We start from the raw sequence: 20808 nt of genomic DNA on the forward strand, positions 1-20808 counted from the left end.
CACAAATGCATAAAAATACAAGTTTGCGAAATGTATTGGGCGACATAGCTGTGTTTAGCTAAAATCAGTTCTGCCTCCTGAAGTTAGGTGGTCCGAACATCAAAATCCCTCCAAAATGAGTTTGTTTATTTTCATACTCATTGGAATACTTGCACGTGCGAGTTGTATATTTTGTTTTAAATACAAGTATCATTTAAATCTTAAACGGCCGCTGTTTATTTTCGAATTAGAACAGTGGAGAAACTTTACTTCAGTTATTTGAGTGCCTCCACCTAAAAACAGCCACAACCATGGAGAAAATGTAAGTGAAAAACAGTTTGTTCATTTTAAAATAGGAAATGAACAAATCTAGTTAAATGCAATTTAGCAACCTTTCATCGTTAGCTAGCTTGGTTCGACAACAAATGTAATATTGCTTTTCCAAGTACACTATTCGGCAACTTCACTGTGCAAAACTTCAATGTTATGAGGGGGGTGCAATCTAACGCCATTCATTAGTTAGCTAGCTAGATAACATTAGCTAAAGTTAGGCAACGAACGTTTGACCCGCCATAAACGTAGCTACTTGGAAGTAACTCTAGTAACGTTACTGTATAAAAGCGATGTAAAGATCATATTCGAAGTGATTTATATGTCGAAAGGTTAATGATTCAGCCTTGTTAGCTAACTTACTTGCTGTTCACATGCTCTTGCAGATCTCACATGTGGATTTGTTAGATACCACTGACCAGACGAGACTTCGGTTCATTCGCAGTAATCCACTGAATCGTGCAATGAATGAGGCAATTCAGATGGTATATAAATCTGCGAAAAGGCGCAAACACTGTGCTTTTTAAATGCTCTTCAACAGCTGAGCTGTGCAGCCTCAAGTTGATGACGTATAGGATTTCGTAAAAAGGCAGAACAAGCTATTAAGTGAATCATAATTGACTTTCAGCATTTTTCACATGACAGTCCTATATTTGTTAATGAATCCCTAGGGATTGCAAACTGTAGGCCTAACAGTTAGTTAGGCCTATTTACATGGGCCGCAGAAGGTCAGTTCATAGCTTTTGGGACAACATCTGTGTATTGAGTGGACTCTTGGAACCACTCAGGGAGTCCAACCAATACACTGACTCTCGATGTTGTGTCCCAAAGCTAGTCAGTTCATATAATTTTACATTGGGTAAAAACAGAGAATCATAGAGGCCACTGGGGGAAAAAAGGCAGTTTTAGCAGGGGCAGCGCCAGATTAAGGAAGCATCGGCCCAGGGCTTTGTCTTTTTTTTAATGACAAAGCAAATTAAAAAAATTCAACAGATATATTACATTTACATAAGTATTCAGACCCTTTACTCAGTACTTTGTTGAAGCACCTTTGGCAGCGATTACAGCAGCGAGTCTTCATGGGTATGATGCTACAAGCTTGGCACACCTGTATTTGGGGAGTTTCTCCCATTCTTCTCTGCAGATCCTCTCAAGCTCTGTCAGGTTGGATGGGGCTGCACAGCTATTTTCAGGTCTCTCCAGAGATGTTCGATCCGGTTCAAGTCCGGGCTCTGGCTGGGCCACTCAAAGACATTCAGAGACTTGTCCCGAAGCCACTCCTGCGTTGTCTTGGCAGTGTGCTTGTCCTGTTGGAAGGCGAACCTTCGCCCCAGTCTGAGGTCCTGAGCGCTCTGGAGCAGGTTTTCATTAAGGATCTCTCTGTACTTTGCTCTGTTAATCATTTCCTCAATCCTAACTAGTCTCCCAGTCCCTGCCTCTGAAAAACAGCCCCCCAGCATGATGCTGCTACCATCATGCTTCACCGTAGGGATGGTGCCAGGTTTCCTCCAGACGTGACGCTTGGTATTCAGACCAAAGAGTTCAATCTTGGTTTCATCAGACCAGAGAATCTTGTTTCTCATGGTCTGAGAGTCTTTAGGTAGCTTTTGGCAAACTCCAAGCAGGCTGTCATGTGCCTTTTACTGTGGAGTGGCTTCCGTCTGGCCACTCTACCATAAAAGCCTGACTGGTGGAGTGCTGCAGAGATGGTTGTTCTTCTGGAAGGTTCTCACATCTCCACAGATGAACTCTGGAGCTCTGTCAGAGTGACCATCACGTTCTTGATCACCTCCCTGACCAAGGCCCATCTAAAATCCATTTTAGATTAAGACTGTAACAAAATGTGGGGAAAGTCAAGGGGTCTGAATACTTTCCGAAGGCACTGTATATTATTATGCTGTAAAAACTTTTTATTTTTTTAAATAATCAGTTACCCAATCAAGGCAGGGCCAGTTACCCAATCATGGCAGGCCTCCCCCATCTGAAGATTAGCAGAGCAGCAGCAGCAGGCTGTCTAAACTCATTGTGAGCGGGCTCCTGAATCTTCCTGTGGTTGGCGGTTGCAGTAAAAAAAGATACACATATACATATATATATTTATATTACTGTATACATTTCCTTTATTTATTTTATTTTAGCTGCCTCTTGCGCCCTTCAGCCCCAGTAAGCCCCTGCATTAACCTGGCCTTGGGCAGTGATATTGAGAGCTTCCACCATGCTTATTCATTTCAAAGTAGTCAACTGGGTGGGGATTCATATGGGTTGTAACCTCAATGTGTCACGTCCTGACCATAGAAAGCTGTTATTTTCTATGGTAGAGTAGGTCAGGGCGTGACAGGGGGGTTTTCTATGTTGTTATGATATTCTAGTTTTGTATTTCTATGTTGGGTTTTGTTTGGGATGAACTCCAATTAGAGGCAGCTGGTCATCGTTGTCTCTAATTGGAGATCATACTTAAGTAGGTGTTTTCCCACCTGGGTTTGTGGGAGATTGTTTTTTGAGTTAGTGTATGTTTCACCTCTGCGTCACGGTTTGTTGTTTTTTGTTCTTTAGTTTATGTGTATGTATTGCATAGTTTCATAGTGAAAATAAAATGTGGAACGACACACACGCTGCACTTTGGTCCGCTTCATCCTACGACAACCGTGACAGAATCTCCTGCCACCAAAGGACCAAGCAGCGTGCCCAGGAGAAACAGGAATGGACCTGGGAGGAAATTCTGGATGGGAAAGGACCCTGGAGTCAGGCTGGGGTGTATCGCCGTCCTAAAGAGGAGATTGAGGCAGCGAAAGCGGAGCGGCGAAATTACGAGGCACTATACCAACCACGAGGCAAGTGCGAGAGGCAGCCCCCAAAATGTTTTTTGGGGGGGCACACAGGGAGATTGGCAGAGTCAGGGTGGAGACCTGAGGCAACTCCCCGTGCTTACCGTGGGGAGCGAGTGACGAAGCAAGCACCGTGTTATGCGGTGATGCGCACTGTGTCGCCAGTGCGCATTCACAGCCCGGTGCGATCTGTGCCCGCGCCCCGCATTTGTTGAGCTAGGTTGAGCACTCAGCCAGGAAGGGTGGTGCCAGCTCAGCGCTCCTGGTCTCCAGTTCGCCTTCTCGGTCCAGGATATCCTGCGCCGGCTCTGCGCACTGTGTCACCAGTTCGTATTCACAGCCCAGTGCGTCCTGTGCCAGCACCCCGCGTTTTCCGGGCGAACGTAAGCATCCAGCCAGGACGGGTTGTGCCAGCTCTATGCTCGGGACCTCCAGTGCGCCTCCATGGCCCAGTATATCCTGTGCCTGCCCCACGTACCCGGCCTCCAGTGAGTCTATCCAGCCTGGTACGCCCTGTGCCTGCTCCTCACACTTGCCCAGAGGTGCGTGTCACCAGTCTAGCGCCACCTGTGCCAGCCCCACGCATCAGGCCTCCAGTGCGCCTGCCCAGTCCGGGGTGTCCTGTTCCTGCTTCCCGCACTCGCCCTGAGGTGCGTGTTACCAGTCTGGCGCCACCTGTGCCAGCCCCACGCATCAGGCCTCCAGTGCACATTCCCAGTCCAGAGCTTCCGGCGACGGCTCCCATTCCAGAGCTTCCGGCGACGGTTTACAGCAAGAACCTCCTGAGACGGCCCGCAGCCCGGAACCACCTGAGACGGCCCGCAGCCTGGGACCTCCTGAGACGGCCCGCAGCCCGGGACCTCCTGAGACGGCCCGCAGCCCGGGACCTCCTGAGACGGTCCGCAGTCCAGAACCTCTGGTGATGATCCATGGTCCGGGTCCTTCGGCGACGATCCAGGGTCCGGTGACACAAAAGCGGAGGGATCAGCGGGCGGAGCGGGGGTTATGCCCCAAACTGAAGCCGCCTCCTCTGCTGGAGGATCCGCGGGATGAGAGGGTTCTGCGTACCGCACCAGAGCCGCCATAGACATTAGTCACCCTACCTAACCCTCCCTTTTTTTGTTTTGTTTTTTTGTTGTTGTTTAGGTGCGTTTGGAGTCCGCACCTTTGGGGGGGGGGTACTGTCACGTCCTGACCATAGAAAGTTGTTATTTTCTATGGTAGAGTAGGTCAGGGTGTGACGGGGGTTTTCTAGTTTAGTTTTTCTATGTTATGTTCTAGTTTTGTATTTCTATGTTGGGTTTTGTTTGGGATGATCTCCAATTAGAGGCAGCTGGTCATCGTTGTCTCTAATTGGAGATCATACTTAAGTAGGTGTTTTCCCATCTGGGTTTGTGGGAGATTGTTTTTTGAGTTAGTGTATGTTTCCCCTCTGCGTCACAGTTTGTTTTTTGTTCTTTAGTTTATGTGTATGTATTGCATAGTTTCACAGTGAAAATAAAATGTGGAACGACACACACGCTGCACTTTGGTCCGCTTCATCCTACGACAACTGTGACACAATGGCACTGCCCATGGTGTCACAGACGCTACAATGGCATAGATATACAGAAAAGTCCTATTTTTCTCTATGGTTAAAAATCACATTTTTACATTGTTATATCATATGTATAACCGTTAAAGGTCCAATGCAGCCATTTTTATCACAATATTAAATCATTTCTGGATAACAATTAAGTATTTTACTGTGATTGTTTTCAACTAAAATGGTCAAAAAGAAGAAGAAAAAATTGCTTCTTAGCAAAGATCAATTTCTCAAGCAAGAATTTCACTAGGACTGTCTGGGAGTGGTCTGAGTGGGGAGGGGCTAGCTGTTATTGGCAGAGAGGTTTGGAACTCTTTTTTTTATTGGTCCCTTAACTCATTTACCACCTGGTGATGTCATCTCACCAAAAACAGGCTGAAATTTCAGGTGGTCTTTTCAAACAGCTCTTACACTAAAAGGGCATTATCATTTTCACACTTTCACATTATCCCAACCTCATAGTATGGAAATACATATTTAAACAGAGGAAAATCACACTTTTGACTGCACTCGGCCTTTAAACCTCTTAGATGTAAAGTCCCCTGTTTTGGGGACCTGCGTGGTTCTGGTACCTGTTCCGACGGACATTTTTCGCTTATAAATCATTATGTGGACACCATAGATTGAGCAGCAGCCCTGATTCTCATGGACACATGTCTCTTCTGCCTGTATGAAGCAAGATGTGAAATCTGACACCACTTGAAGCTGGGTTGTCCCTCCTACAATTTAATTCACTTTTCCAAGTGTCTATCAACTCCTGGCTGAACCCTAGGTCACAGCCACTAACAATGCATATGTCTGGAATCCTTACATCGTAACGAGATGTTCACAGCGATGGGAGCAGACGTTTTGATCTAGAGAGACCTTCAGAAGATATGCACATTTTCTCTAACAGTAAATAGACAAATGTATTTTACATTTGTAAGGAAGATTAAATCTTATAGTTAGTCATTTTAGAAATTGATTATACTATATTTAGACAAAATATAATTAATTTAAATTATTATTCATACAGTTTTGTTGAATAGGAAATACATCATATTTCATATTTTTATCATATTTATACTGTGTACCTGAGTTGTTTCCTCAAAAGTGACTACACTTTAAAAACCTTTCTTGTAGTATGCAAATTACCTTTTGGGATTAAGTAGATTACATTTTCGATTACATGTAGTTACATATAAAAGGTTTCAAGAGAAAAGTGCGAAGGCCAAGGTAAGGGAACATCTAAAAACTGCAATCTGGTATAGTACCAGTAGGTATTAGATGGAGCTTCCTGGCCCCACCCACCTGTGGGTAAAACAACCTATGGTTACCTAGGTTACTAAATTGGCTCACAGCAAAAACGTTCAAATGCAGTTTTCTTTTTGTTTGCTTGTTTTAATCAATTACAAAGTGCATTCAAGAAAAGTACATGTCTAAATGACTTTTCAACATTGCTTGCTCCCTAAAATTCTCACTACTTAGAAAAACGTAATATTGTAGGGCTTCTCTCCACTAGCGGTTCTGGGGGAGGGCCAGGGGGGGCCAGTACCCTTTGACAATTTTGGACCCCCTTGTGGCCCCCCTAAATGTGGAGTATGAAATAATTTTTAAGTATCTAATTTTTGCTATCGTTCTTTTTTTTACATCCGTTATTAGACAGTGGCAACGCGGAACACTAATTTAACCCAACATTTTCTATAGGGGCGGATCGTACCACATGCAAAACGATATGACCACAATAACGTCTAATATAACTGGCCCCTCTAACAGTACAACTGGCCACAGCTTGGCCCCCCCAGTTGAAATGGTCTAGAACCGCCACTGCTTCTCTCGTGCCCTTTTCTTGACAGTGCTAGCAGCCATGTGAGTGAGTACTAGCTAGTTACCAACCTGACTATAAAGCTACAAGTAGTGAGTGGAGTTACAAACGGACTAAACAAGTTAAATGTCTTACCTGTGATTAAACGTTTTCAACATGTACAGCTAGCTATGTGTAGCCTACTTGGACACCTGGTCCCAACATTTCCCAGTCTTCCACACAGAATAGCCTGAAGTCACATCCCTAGGTGGGAGCATTTTTTTTACCTTGTTACATGTACATTGAATAACACAGCAGCATTTCGGCATGTTTTGTTATTTATGTATAACTATAAATAGACTACGAAGTTGCCTCTTTTAAATTGGGGGTCAATTGGAAAGAATGTTTGTATTTGTGGCCGCATCGAGGGGAATTCCTTATTTTTACGTGAATATCAACTCGGCGTATAGCCTAGTGTTCGACCAATAGAATGAATGGAATACAAACACTGACCAATGGGAGCCGAGTTCGCCTACTATAAAGAACCATCTCTAAGACCATTTTCTTCTACTGGAGAACCAAATAACGTTGGTGATTGCGCGTCACGGTCGGAAAAATAGGGATCTTTGTGTCTTCCCCCAGTAGTAGTGACCAGCCTCGGCAGCAGGTAGGACCCCTATTTCTACTCACTCGAGGATGATCAGAATGGCATCAGTCGTTTTAACCCGAAATCAACACATTAGTGACTCATTAGCAAATACTTACAAATATATATATATTTAGCAGAGGATATATTTAAAACGATATCCATTCATATATTTTACATATTTCGGCGAAATATCGATAACAATAGACAACGCAAAAAAGTAATCTGTAGCCGTGATCGAGCAGGAGACCTCGTCATGTTGATAGTCTAGTGTGCCGCAACTGTTACTGTCTCGCATAACCTACCCTACCTTATTGTTCTGAGCGACTTGGATTTCACAAGCAAAAACCACTCTAGACTAGAGCTCTATAAAATAGTTACTTGGATTGGAATGACACTGCTGCGCAATCTTTAGCATTTGACATGCATTCCATCACTCCGCCTCTAGAGTAAAGGTCTCTTTATTTTATTAACTTTCTGTCGACATTTTCCTCGAGCCTATATAATCGTGACTGTCGTTCGCTTACTGCACAATGCGCATATTGAGCCATGCAGTTGCATAATAAAAACCTAGTATTTGAGAGTTATGTTGTACTATTTAAGCTCACATTCACCATTTTTTTTCCTCCACTCCGTGTTGCGTCCAGGGATCAGTCATGCCTTTCGGAAACACCCACAACCTGCTAAAGCTGAAGTACGCTTCTAGTGAGGAGTACCCAGATCTCAGCCAGCACAATAATCATATGGCTAAGATCTTGACTCCTGCCATCTACGAGCGTCTAAGGAGCAAACAAACGCCCAGTGGATTTACATTGGATGATGTCATTCAAACCGGGATTGATAACCCAGGTAAAGATCCATGCAGCGTTCAACCATCAAGCCATGTGTTCTGCCTCTTAAAAGTGCGTTTAGTGAGGGCGTCCAGTACAGAATGTTCACAAGTCTGAGGTAGAGGTCAAGTCTCAAGTCCCTTTTGGCAATGGCTTTCTGCCTGCTGTGGGTTAGGTCTATTAACCTTGTAAATGATTTGAAGTAAATTATTTCCTACATAATTTTTTGGACAATTTCAAACATTTAGTTAGTTGCCAAACACTGTCAAAATTATGTAATTTACAGCATATTATTTAAATGACATGATTTCACATACTGATACACAATAGTTCACTTTTGCTTGTTTTAACAAGCTTTACTTAAGACAAACAATAGCTTAACTTTTGCTTGTTCCTATCTACATAGCAATAGCATACACAATGTCCGCTCAATCCAAAGGACAAAGTGCAAATATGAGTAATTACTATCCTCCCATTGAAATAGATACGTCCTTGAATGCATATTTTTTTTTGCGGAACGCAGACATTCTAGAACAATTTTCAGCCCTCTGTCTCGAACTACTTTCTCTGTTAATGCAGCCTGTTCCATGTTATCTGACAGAATGCACAACAAACTTATCCCAGTACTGACTTCCATTGATCACGAGTTGCTCATCTAGAGTCCAGGTCAATTGATCATGAGTCTAAGTCAAGTCGGAAGTCATTTTCTTTGCGACTCGAGTCTGAGTCTCAGACTCGAGTTTCCATCTCTGATCCAGTATCACATCTAGGGAGGCGCTCATACCCTTTTGTTCTGCACAGTGACCTTGTTGATGCGTTATATAACTCTATACGAGTGTAATCAATAGGAAGAAGGATGTGTGTATTCCATTGGCCTGCATCCATACCAAATGCCCAAAGCACAATGGTTCAATGATTAGTTTCAGATAACCTTTCAAATTCTGCTGGGAATAATGCTTGTTGGTCTAGCATACCATAAGAATGTATCAATACGGAAACCATCATAGATTGTCACTGCAATAAGTGACAATCTGGTGACTCCATATGAACTAAAATAGTATAGCCAACCCTTTTTGAGGGGAACTGAGACACTAAGTAGATAGTCCAAATGCATTTTTAAGCATAGCAGGTGGCTTACCCTGTAGAATGTGTTTGTTATTGTTCAGCAATGATAAAATGGCTAAACTGACCATCAAGAGGCTGTCACCTGAGGAGGAGTTCCCTGACCTAAGCCAGCACAACAACCACATGGCCAAGGTCTTAACCCAGGACATGTACACCAAACTCCGAGACCGTGCCACCCCCAACGGCTTCACCATAGATGGTGTCATTCAGACGGGGATTGATAATCCTGGTAAAACGAACCCATCCGGAGTCTGTCGACTCCACCTTTGGATTCTGATGAAATGCTAACTATTATTTATTGAGGTTGTTAATGTTTGTCATGCTCTACAATTTGTCTCCTAATTGACTCCTCTGTTTTCTTTTACCCCAGGCCATCCCTTCATCATGACTGTGGGATGTGTGGCTGGAGATGAGGAGACATACGAGGTCTTCAAGGAGCTGCTGGATCCCATCATTGAGGACAGACATGGGGGATACAAGCCTACAGACAAGCACAAGACTGACCTCAACCCAGACAACCTGAAGGTACTGCCCTCTAAATGGGTACCTGGTTGACTGTGGTCTAAGGCAAATGTTCAACTGTGTACCCTGCAGGAAAGTAGACCAGTGTTGTCAAGTTACAGCTAACTGTAGGCTAATTTTAATAATTTTTTTAATTGATAAAAAAATGTACAGGGTGGAGATGACCTGGACCCCAACTATGTCATTAGCTCCCGTGTCCGAACAGGCAGGAGCATCCGTGGGTTCTGCCTGCCCCCACACTGCAGCCGTGGAGAGCGAAGGGGTGTTGAGAAAATGTCAGTCGAAGGTAATTACTTAAACCCACCCCAAAAAATTATCAAGATGGACAGAATGTATTTTCTAAATGTTTTTACCCAATAAATTGCAAAGATGGGAAGTGTAGAAACAATATCTTGAGGGGTTGGGATGGTGTGTTTAATGCATGGTAGAATTGCAGACAGATTAACTAGAATGGTGTTTGAACTGTGTGGTGGAGCGGCGCAGAGATTGGCAATCCAGTACTGCAGTAGGGTCTGGGGCATCATTCTGCCAGCCTAGAATGATGCCAGTTCCCTCTTGCAACATTACTGTGTAGAGGGTCCCCTCTAGTGGTGAACTATGTGAATTTATTTGTCTGTTACTTACAAAGGATCGTTTCAGACCAAGGGTATTCATAGACCAGGGGTATTTATTTAAAAAACATTTGTACACTTATATATTTTTTTTCCACGGAGGTAGTGCAGGGGATCTGTGAAAAAAATATTAAAATGTATATCAAATTAAAGTGAATGTTTTATGAATTTTACTAGCAACAAGACTAGACACATTTTGAATTGCATACCTACAATGGAAAAGAGGTGAATAATCATCTTTCTAATGATGTCAACTTTATTTCTCAACTCCTAATATTGAGCAAATTGTGTTCAATGGAGTATCTGACAGGCTTTGACTGATAATCACAGGTGCTTTTTTTCATGGCAAGTGATGCTGGCTGCTGGTAAGCTTTCTTGACTTGGACATTTTTGCACATGGCAAACCTTTGTTTAAACAGCTGCTAATAGCGACCGTGTTTGGCATAGAGCTGGCACAATTATCGTATAGTCTTAATATAAACATTTTTTTGGGGGGGGGTAAAATGTATATTCAAGTGTAGATAGTTTCCCTAATTCATTTCCAAAAGTTGCAATTTGTCAAACATTTGTTTTTGAGAAAGGAGTGTCACCAAAGCTGTGTTGTATGAATTGGGTAGGTCTATGTTGTATTTGAAAGGGGGATACCTAGTCAGTTGTACAACTGAAATGTGTCTTCTGCATTTAGGTATGTCTTAATGATGCATACAAGCTCAAAACACTTCAACAAAAATGACAATTATTACTATCTATGGTCATTTGCACAACAATCGTTACCCAAAATTTCAGAATTGTCACAGCCCTAATTGGAGTTACCTTTCTAGCTAATGTTAGTTGACACTACTGCCAATTATAATGTGGGGATGTCAAAATAATAGTGTTTTATCTACCAAACCTATTCATTTTAAAATGTTGACTATACTTGTCCTTTCCATTATTATTCACTGGATGACAAGGTGTGGGGGGAAGAAACACATTTTGCTAACATGATCTGGGTCCCTGGGCAAGGAAATGTTCAAGATCCCTGCTTTAGACTGGAGATCACTGTCTGGACATATTTATATACATTGAATTGATCCTTTCTTCCTTAAGGTAATTTCTGGTTGTAACACAACCAGATTGATAGCCACGTAATGAAGACTGCACATTCACTCATACATTGGCTCTGTGCGAGCTTACTGGATCTGGCACATCTGATTTTGTTCCGCTGCAGCTCTGGACTCCCTGTCCGGTGACCTGAAGGGGAAGTACTATGCCCTGAAGAACATGTCAGATGCTGAGCAGCAGCAGCTAATTGATGACCACTTCCTGTTTGACAAGCCTGTGTCTCCTCTGCTGCTGGCCTCTGGCATGGCCCGGGACTGGCCTGATGGCAGGGGTATCTGGTGAGGACAGGGTTTTTCATTCTCACACTTCTAGGTTTCCTCAAAGGTATTAGAATTTGGTTTTGTTCTAACTCACCTGTCATTCTTACTTTCTCACTTCTCCAACCTTACTTTATTCAAGTAAATGACTGTGGGAAGGGATAGGAAATTCTCAGATGCCCTCTAACTAGATGTACCTTAATCTCTGCTAAGTCAGAGGGTAAATATTCATAATAGTTTATACGCTGGTGGTGGCATAAGCCATTGTCCATGACCTTGTAAGCGGACCATATAACATCTATTTATTCTAATCTGTCAAGGCACAATGATACCAAGACCTTTCTGGTCTGGGTCAATGAGGAGGACCACCTGCGTGTCATCTCTATGCAAAAGGGTGGCAACATGAAGGAGGTGTTCAACCGTTTCTGCACTGGCCTCACAAAGGTGAGTGAATAAGGAATACTTTCAAGGTTTTGAGAATTTAAATAAGGATAATTTTCTGTTGCCATATAAAAATTGCTCGTTGTAAAAACATGCGGGCAATGATCAATCGATGGCGTTTGTATTCCTTTCCTTGTTAAAATTTGACACTTTTCCTCAGATTGAAACCCTGTTCAAAGATAAGGGCACTTCATTCATGTGGAATGAGCACTTGGGCTACGTTCTTACCTGCCCATCCAACCTGGGCACAGGGCTACGTGCTGGAGTCCACGTCAAGATCCCCAACATGAGCAAGCATGCCAAATTTGAGGAAGTGCTCAAGAGGCTAAGGCTCCAGAAACGTGGAACCGGTAAAACATTTATTCGTCACAGAACCAGATATCTACTTTTGTTTGCTCAGGGTAACTTACAAGCACATTAAGGTGGTAGAATAAATAACACTGGCAATAGTTCTAGCATTAAAGCTGGAATTTCTCTGAAAGGAGTTTTGTAGCTGTTAATTCCATCTTCTGACGTTGTCTCCATTCCAGGTGGGGTGGACACCGCAGCTGTGGGTGGCACCTTCGACATCTCCAACGCAGACCGCCTGGGCTTCTCTGAGGTGGAGCTTGTGCAAATGGTTGTGGATGGTGTTAAGCTGCTGGTTGAGATGGAGAAGAAGCTGGAGAAGGGCCAGTCTATTGATGACCTCATGCCTGCCCAGAAGTGAAACTCATGATTGCCTCCTCCTTGTCATCTGAATGAATGTGACATTATCCTGGAATGCACTCTGTAATAAACAGCACTTACTCTCTCATACAAGGTCCTCTTTCAATGTGAGTGGATATGAAAATAAAAACTGTTTCTTCCATGTTTGATTCTTTCTTTCCCCATCCTCATTTAGAACTAAAATATACCGAGTCAAGTAGACATTTTTATTGACACTGGTGTTCTTACCTAATGAGCATTTACATAAATTCCACCTAAATTCAAACAATATATAAAACAAACGGAGTATAACAATGTGTAGCTGTCTTGAAAGTAAGAACCTTGTTTTCAGTGTAAATAATGAAATAAATAAAGACAAAGCTTTGTCCATTTTCACAGCATGACCAACTATATTCAATTTGTTATGATGGTCTAACATGACCAGAGTATATACTGTAGCTATTAGTAATTCAGTGATTATTGTATAGAGGAATGCTTTTGGCATTTTATCATTCAATACATACTGTATTTTGTGTCGACAAATGGAAACTGCTACTTTAATGATTGTACAGCTTAAATACTTTCTAGACATAGTTTGCCCTTTCGTTCATAGCTTTAACTCGTTGGCGACTTTGGATGCAATGTTTTTAAAAGTGATGGATGAGCCTGATATCCTCTTGAATCTCACGCCATTGAGGGAGAGGCGGGGCAGCTTGCACACCTCCATCTCCCATTGGACAAGGTTCTCAGCATGTCCATCACCATGGACACAGAGCAGCAGGAAACACTCTTGCTGTTCATAATCGCAGTTGTTGGCGTTGAGCACCTTGCGTATCTCTTCCATGATGTCGCAAGGCTCCATGGAGCTGGTGGTCCTCATACTCCAAGTGAATCTGAGGGAGCGGGGTTTACCGTCTTTATTTTCCCCTTTCTGATCCCCAGGTACATTGCGACTGATAAGGGGGAGATAAAGAGAAGTTGAATTAACTAAAGCTCTGCATTTTCCCCTAGGTTTAGTCATTTTCATATCTGTTTATGGCTCGGTATCGTGAATAGACAAAATAATGCAAGGTGTTGATCAAAGGGTCAATTAGCAAAGCATACAGTAAACGGATGGTCATGCAGCACACTAGGAGGAGCACAACACTCAATGAGGAAACCACAATGAACTAAAATAACCACACTCTTCATCACATACAGAGACCACTTCCATGGGGAAAAGGTGAGGGAGAAGGACCCTATGGATAGACAGATGGGAATACTGGTTGACTGACAGAATGGAGAACAGCTGGGAGTGAAGTGATATCTCTGTCATCACAGGAATATCAGGTTGAGAAAGCAACATACACCTCACCTTGAGCCCTCAAATCTCCCGTTTCTCTCAAACTCGGTTGAGACTCTGACAGTTGTAGAGGGAGCAGAGCAAGATTAGGAAAAAGAGAAAAAACACAAAATGTGGACTTCCAAAGAGAGTGTTTTGTCATTTCAAGGATGACAGAGAACACTGTACTGTGAATATACATTGAGAGATATAACATACAGTGAGCTCCAAAAGTATTGGGACAGTGACACATTGTTTTAGCTCTGTACTCCAGCACTTTGGATTTGAAATGACACAATGACTACTTTAATTTGAAGGTATTTTCATCCATATCGGGTGAACCGTTCAGAAATTACAGCACGTTTTGTACATAGTCCTCCCCACCCCATTATAGGGGACTAAACGTATGGGAACAAATTCACTTATATGTATATTAAAGTAGTAAATTAGTTAAGTAATTGTTCCCAAATTCATAACACGCAAAGCTTGACTCTATACATTTGTTGGATGCATTTCAGATGATTTTGTAACCAATAGAAATTAATTGTAAATGTATTGTGTGTCATTTTGGAGTCACTTTTATTGTAAATAAGAATATATGTTTTTAAACACTTCTACATTAATGTGGATGCTACCATGAATACGGATAATCCTGCATGAATAATGAGTGAGAAAGTTATAGACTCAAAAATCATACTTCCAAGCATTTTTTTTGGGGGGGGGGGTGATATCTGTGTGTCTAACTTTCGGCTCTCATCATTATTCACGATTAATTTAGGATTATCCGTAATCATGGTAGCATCCACATTAATGTAGAAGTGTTTAGAAACAAGAAAGCCACCACCAAATAACTATAACCTCATTATGGAAGTGTTGACATGAAACCTGTGCAGAATCAATGGAAAAAGAGACTTTGAACTGGTCACACTGATCAGTCTCGCTGGTGTTCAAACTAACAAAAGTGCTTCAACAGACCACATAGAGCAAGGGGATACAGGAATGGAAATGTGTTGAGTGACGGTATGACAGTTTGGATACATTTGTTGACATGAAGAGATTCACCCAAACAAGACAAAAACAAAACCATACAGTGGAACTACAGTCCACACACCCACACCTCTAATACACACATTGTGTATTAGGGTCAGTGCATGCAGACTGGGGCTGTTGTGGGAGCTCTCATGCAGTCTATTCTCGAGGTTGACAGACACCAGGACAGAGGTCCTCTAGACGTCCTCTAACATGTCCCATGTTTCTTCCCTCTATGTGACACTGGTTATGTTTAGAGGAGAGGGGGTTGGCTTGAAAGACAATTAGGCAAGCAGTTACAGGGCCATTGTAGGACTGCATACCATGTCCACAGACCGTAATGAGTTTTGTGCTGTAGACAAGCTTTGAAATGAGTCTACAGGAGGGTAGAGAAAGTTTGATTCCTGGAGGGTTTAGTTAGTGGGCAAGATAGCAGCCTCTAGCCAGGGGGATGAGGGACAAGAGAAGTACTGAGACTGTATCTGGGGCTGGGAGTGTCACATACACATTCTAGAGAGAAGGTAATGTGACCATGTTGTATACGAGTTTGTTCTCTCCACACAGAACTCTGACATACAGAGTTGAGCCTAACTCTTGTGGGGACATAAGGGTTGAAATGATCCCTTACTTTAGGTCTCCATCTGCGACTTCCTACAACTTCCTATATCTTCCGCTCTTGAAAGCGTGTATTTTTTACGGATACATGAAAAGAGAGTAAGAAAAAATGACATGATCACAGGCCGATAATGCCAGGATGACAAGGAGGAAGAGGAAGGGGGAGAAGAGGAGAGATGAGTGGACAGAAGACTTACTAAGAGTCTTTGCTCCCTGGGAAGAAGGGATGGCAGGCCCTGATTTGGCCGTCTGCCGTTTGGCCGGGTCAATACTGACCCTGAGGGGAGGAAGAGCAGTGAAAGGTCCAAGGTTAAAGGGCACAGAAAGGTCAGGGAGACATTGGATCACAGCAATACACAAGTGAGGAGAAGTGTGAAGGGAGGGCAAAGCGCATTGCCTACTACTGAGACAAGAGACTCCCTGCTAAGACTTCCTTCCTTATAGTTCAACCAATCGTTTCTAAGATGCTGTTACTCTGTGCAGAAATAAGAATCACTCGACAGAGAAATGAAATGAGTGACAAGGACATGGTGAAGGAAGAAAGATGGGAGGGTTGCAAATGTGACGGAACTTCCTGAGATGTAGAACTCCTGGTCGCCACTAAAGGCCTTTTCACACTGCATTGTTCTTAGCCCGGGGCTATCTTAGCCCCAGACTAAGACTGGCCCTGTGCTATCTTATCCTGTGTTCACACAATCATTTGTTCACCCAGGGCTATTGGGCTAAGCTTCAGCCCTGGGCTAAGGATTCACACTTGTATTCCAAAGCCCTGGGATAAAGGGGTCTACACAGAATATGCAAACGCGGCCGACGGAGCGTAGCGCAGTGTTGCACTGTTGTTTTGCATCACAAAAGGGGATGGCTCCTTGTTGTGCGCTCTGACATTCGATGTACTCCTGTGCCACATGAAATTGTAACACGCTGTATCGTTCCTTCTGTAGCCGTGGGGGCAGTGTTGTGTGAAGTGCTTGACTTGAAATGAAATAGGTGCCGGTAGTCATTTTGGGTACCAGTGCTGTTTATATTTAGGTGCAGGAGCTCCACAATACTTTCGAGCTAATATTTTATAAGAGGAACAGGAGCTCAAGCAGTAGAACATTTTAGGTGTTGGTACTCAGCTCCAGTGAGCTCCTGCACAGTTTGTGTAGGCAATGAAGCTTGCTTGGTTCCTTGATCTATAGCCTATAGGCCCCTCAAACTCAACTCGACCTCAAAGACAGTTCCACTGCATTTTTTTATTGTTCCCCTCTAATCAGGGACTGATTTAGACCTGTTAAACCAGGTGTGTGCAATTAATTATCAGGTAGAACAGAAAACCAGCACGCTCCGCACCTCGTAGGGTAAGAGTTGAGTACCTTGCTATAGGCTATGCATCAAAGTAGCCTATTTTACATTGATAAGAAAATAATAATCTCAGTGACTGTAAATAAACTAACTAAAAAAACATTGTAGCCTTTTTAGAATCTCCCCAAAATGTATTTTGTTTAGATGTAATAACTAGGGACTCCAGGCTACTGGTAAAAACCAGGGGTGTAAAGTACTTAAGTAGTACTTTAAAGTATTTTTTACTTAAGTAGTGTTTTGGGGTATCTGTACTTTACTATTTATATTTTTGACTACATTCCTAAAGAAAACAATGTACTTTTTACTCCATACATTTTCCCTGACACCCAAAAGTACTTACATTTTGAATGCTTAGCAGGACAGGAAATGTGTCAAATTCACACATGCTTCGTTTGTAAATTATGTCTGAGTGTTGGAGTGTGCCCTGTCTATCCGTAAATTTAAAAAAAAACAAGAAAATGGTGCTGTCTGGTTTGCTTAATATAAGGAATTTGAAATGATTTAGACTTTTATTTTTGATACTTAAGTATATTTTAGCAATTACATTTACTTTTGATACTTATTAAGTATATTTAAAACCAAATACTTTTAGACTTTTACTCAAGTAGTATTTTACTGGGTGACTTTTACTTGAGTCATTTTCTATTAAGGTATCTTTACTTTTACTCAAGTATTACAATTGGGTACTTTTTCCAACACTGGTAAAAACAGCTGCGAGATATATGCTTTTTCTCCACCACCAAAACATGACATTCTATTTTATCTGATATGGGAGTGAATACATTCAAGCAACATATCAAACTGGGACAATGTTCTAGGTCACACGGGCAAGTATAAGAATATTTGCCCGATATTTTAATTATAAATCTGATTATTAGGGAAGCTAAAAAAAACTAGCTCGCTTGCTATGTTTTTAGCTGCCAGCTTGCTACTACTAGCAAGGGAAGGAGACTCTTCCTTGTTTTCACTAAATACAAAAATTCAAAAGATAATACATTGTTATCGCCCCCTTGTGAATATGAGTGGGACCGGCGAGGATATTGTGCTACCAAAAGGTGTCCGCTACTCCAAAAATCCCACTCCACCCACATGCACGCATGTAGATCAACGGAGTGGGGCTTGTGGTAACCTTAACAGACAAACACAACATGCGAACAACAACCTCTCTGCTAAGTAAGACATTTATTAACACATTATGTATTCTTGCTTCCAGCCTTTGTAAACCTTGCTGTCTGCCTGTCTGACCTCAAAAACAATGTTTCACTCATACAGATCCTATTACATTTCTAGAGGGGCTATACCATAAACCCTCAAAGTTACATAATGGCACCAAAATGGCAGCCATCTTGGTCAGGGAGGAAAATATAAGGAAGGCATGTGATGTATCAGAAATTAATGTAATGGAATAATTATAGTCAATGGAAAATATTGTCATATAATTATAATCTGAGACATTTTCTGTATAAACAGCCTCTAAAGCATATGTAAACAGACCATAAATGTCTCAGATTTTATTTTCTTGGAAAGCTGTGAGTGCTATAATATGACAAAATATCAGTACTTGTTGCATTTACAACTTGTCCAAGTCCTATCATCAACTGTTTGCGCCAGTGTATGGCTGCGGATTGAATGCATTGTTTGAATGGAATGTTTCCATATTGGCAGTTAAATGTTTCTAATTATGGAATAATTATTCTAAAACTGTCTGCCTAGCTAGCTAACACAAATACAGTGCAGATCAATTCTTCACATTCATTGTTTTACACAATATCTTATCACAGCACTGGCAAACCATGGTTGACCAACTCCCTGACTAACATGGCTGACCTTTGGACCATCATAAGAAGGTTCATTCTAGTATTCTAAATACAAATTCTATAGTTTCACTATTGAAATGTGATCTTGCCCTGTACAGAGAATGCATAGACGAGACACATTTTTCTGCTCCAGGCAAAAAGAATGCAACAATATTATTATCATTGATCTAATTAAATGTCAATAGAAAAGCTATGAAAACAGTCGAAAGTTAGGACACACCTACTCATTCAAGGGTTTTTCTTTATTTTTACTATTTTCTACATCAAATATATTTTGATTTAACACTTTTTTAGTTATAACATAATTCCATATGTGTTGTTTCATAGTTTTGATGTCTTCACTGTTAGTCTACAATGTAGAAAATAGTAAAAATAAAGAAAAACCCTGGAACGAGTAGGTGTGTCCAAACCTTTGACAAGTACTGAATATGTACAGTATATGATGGGATGCATTGACATTATGGACAGTATGTGGATAGAATATTTAGTATATCTGTAGAATACGTAGGATAGAATGGTATATACTGTATTCAGCAATGGTTGAATAGGATGGCATTGACTAGAATACAGTATATACAGCGGCTTGCGAAAGTATTCACCCCCTTGGCGTTTTTCCTATTTTGTTGCCTTACAACCTGGAATTAAAATTTATTTTTTGGGGGTTTGTATCATTTTATTTACACAACATGCCTACCACTTTGAAGATGCAAACTATTTTTCATTGTGATACAAACAAGAAATAAGACAAAAAAACGGAAAACTTGAGCGTGCATAACTATTCACCCCTCCAAAGTCAATACTTTGTAGAGGCACCTTTTGCTGCAAGTCCCTTGGGGTATGTCTCTATAAGCTTGGCACATCTAGCCACTGGGATTATTGCCCATTCTTCAAGGTAAAACTGCTCCAGCTCCTTCAAGTTCGATGGGTTCCGTTGGTGTACAGCAATCTTTAAGTCATACCACCGATTCAATTGGATTGACTAGGCCAATCCAAGACATTTAAATGTTTCCCCTTAAACTACTCGAGTGTTGCTTTAGCAGTATGTTTAGGGTCATTGTCCTTTTGGAAGGTGAATTTCCGTCCCAGTCTCAAATCTCTGGAAGACTGAAACAGGTTTCCCTCAAGAACGTCCCTGTATTTAGCGGCATCCATCATTCCTTCAATTCTGACCAGTTTCCCAGTCCCTGACAATGAAAAACACCCCCACAGCAGGATGCTGCCACCACCATGCTTCACTGTGGGGATGGTATTCTCAAGGGTGATGAGAGGTGTTGGGTTTGCGCCAGACATTTTCCTTGATGGCCAAAAAGCTCAATTTTAGTCTCATCTGACCAAGGTACCTTCTTCCATATGTTTGGGGAGTCTCCCACATGCCTTTTGGCGAACACCAAACGTGTTTGCTTATTTTTTTCTTTAAGCAATGGCTTTTTTCTGGCCACTCTTCCGTAAAGCCCAGCTCTGTGGAGTGTATGGCTTAAAGTGGTCCTATGGACAGATACGCCAATCTCCGCTGTGGAGCTTTGCAGCTCCTTCAGGGTTATCCTTGGTCTCTTTGTTGCCTCTCTGATTAATGCCATCCTTGCCTGGTCCGTGAATTTTGGTGGGCGGCCCTCTCTTGGCAGGTTTGTTGTGGTGCCATATTCTTTAATTTTTTTTATAATGGATTTAATGGTGCTCAGTGGGATGTTCGAAGTTTTGGATATTTGTTTTATAACCCAACCCTGATATGTACTTCTCCACAACTTTGTCCCTGACCGGTTTGGAGAGCTCCTTGGTCTTCATGGTGCCGCTTGCTTGGTGGTGCCCCTTGCTTATTGGTGTTGCAGACTCTGGGGCCTTTCAGATCAGGTGTATATATACTGAGATCATGTGACAGATCATGTGACACTGATTGCACACAGGTGGGTGAATACTTTTGCAAGGCACTGTACGTATGAAATGATAACACAGTATGTAA

General features: G+C 42.0%; 2 protein-coding genes across 20 annotated transcripts in view; one reads left to right on the forward strand and one right to left on the reverse strand.

Annotated features, from left to right (window-relative positions):
- Positions 1–147: 147 nt before the first annotated feature.
- ckba (creatine kinase, brain a) lies at positions 148–12888 on the forward strand. 4 transcript variants are annotated; one of them, XM_045716811.1, is made up of 9 exons: positions 7098–7169; positions 7796–7997; positions 9145–9332; positions 9474–9628; positions 9779–9911; positions 11447–11618; positions 11918–12041; positions 12199–12388; positions 12569–12888. In XM_045716811.1, exons 3-9 carry the CDS (start codon positions 9155–9157, stop codon positions 12745–12747), a joined length of 1131 nt encoding a protein of 376 aa, XP_045572767.1. In that variant the 5' UTR covers positions 7098–7169; positions 7796–7997; positions 9145–9154; the 3' UTR covers positions 12748–12888. The 4 variants fall into 4 exon arrangements, with proteins under 4 accessions (XP_014046157.1, XP_014046183.1, XP_014046168.1 ...); XM_014190682.2 differs by lacking the exons at positions 7098–7169; positions 7796–7997 and adding an exon at positions 148–301; XM_014190708.2 differs by lacking the exons at positions 7098–7169; positions 9145–9332 and adding an exon at positions 283–301.
- Positions 12889–12938: 50 nt separating this feature from the next.
- Positions 12939–20808, reverse strand: part of mark3a (MAP/microtubule affinity-regulating kinase 3a) — a 29873-nt gene continuing 22003 nt past the window's right edge. For 6 of the 16 annotated variants that reach the window (XM_014190596.2, XM_014190571.2, XM_014190542.2 and 3 more), the window contains 2 exons: positions 14080–14124; positions 12939–13678 (listed from right to left, as the gene is read on the reverse strand). In XM_014190596.2, coding sequence (XP_014046071.1) covers positions 13333–13678; positions 14080–14124 — 391 coding nt within the window. In that variant the 3' untranslated portion in view covers positions 12939–13332. Of the gene's footprint in view, positions 14125–15887; positions 15968–20808 lie in introns of all 16 variants that reach the window. The other 10 variants (XM_014190604.2, XM_014190656.2, XM_014190584.2 and 7 more) reach the window with 4 other exon arrangements.

Source organism: Salmo salar, chromosome ssa01 (genome assembly GCF_905237065.1).
Source record: "Salmo salar chromosome ssa01, Ssal_v3.1, whole genome shotgun sequence".
Classification (NCBI taxonomy): Eukaryota; Metazoa; Chordata; class Actinopteri; order Salmoniformes; family Salmonidae; genus Salmo; species Salmo salar.

What these genes read in the sequence shown, in the direction of transcription:
- ckba (XM_014190682.2), top strand. An exon ending in TCAACCCAGACAACCTGAAG is followed by an intron (nt 9,629 to 9,778) that starts GTACTGCCCTCT and finishes AAAAATGTACAG; the next exon opens with GGTGGAGATGACCTGGACCC. An exon ending in GCTCCAGAAACGTGGAACCG is followed by an intron (nt 12,389 to 12,568) that starts GTAAAACATTTA and finishes TCTCCATTCCAG; the next exon opens with GTGGGGTGGACACCGCAGCT.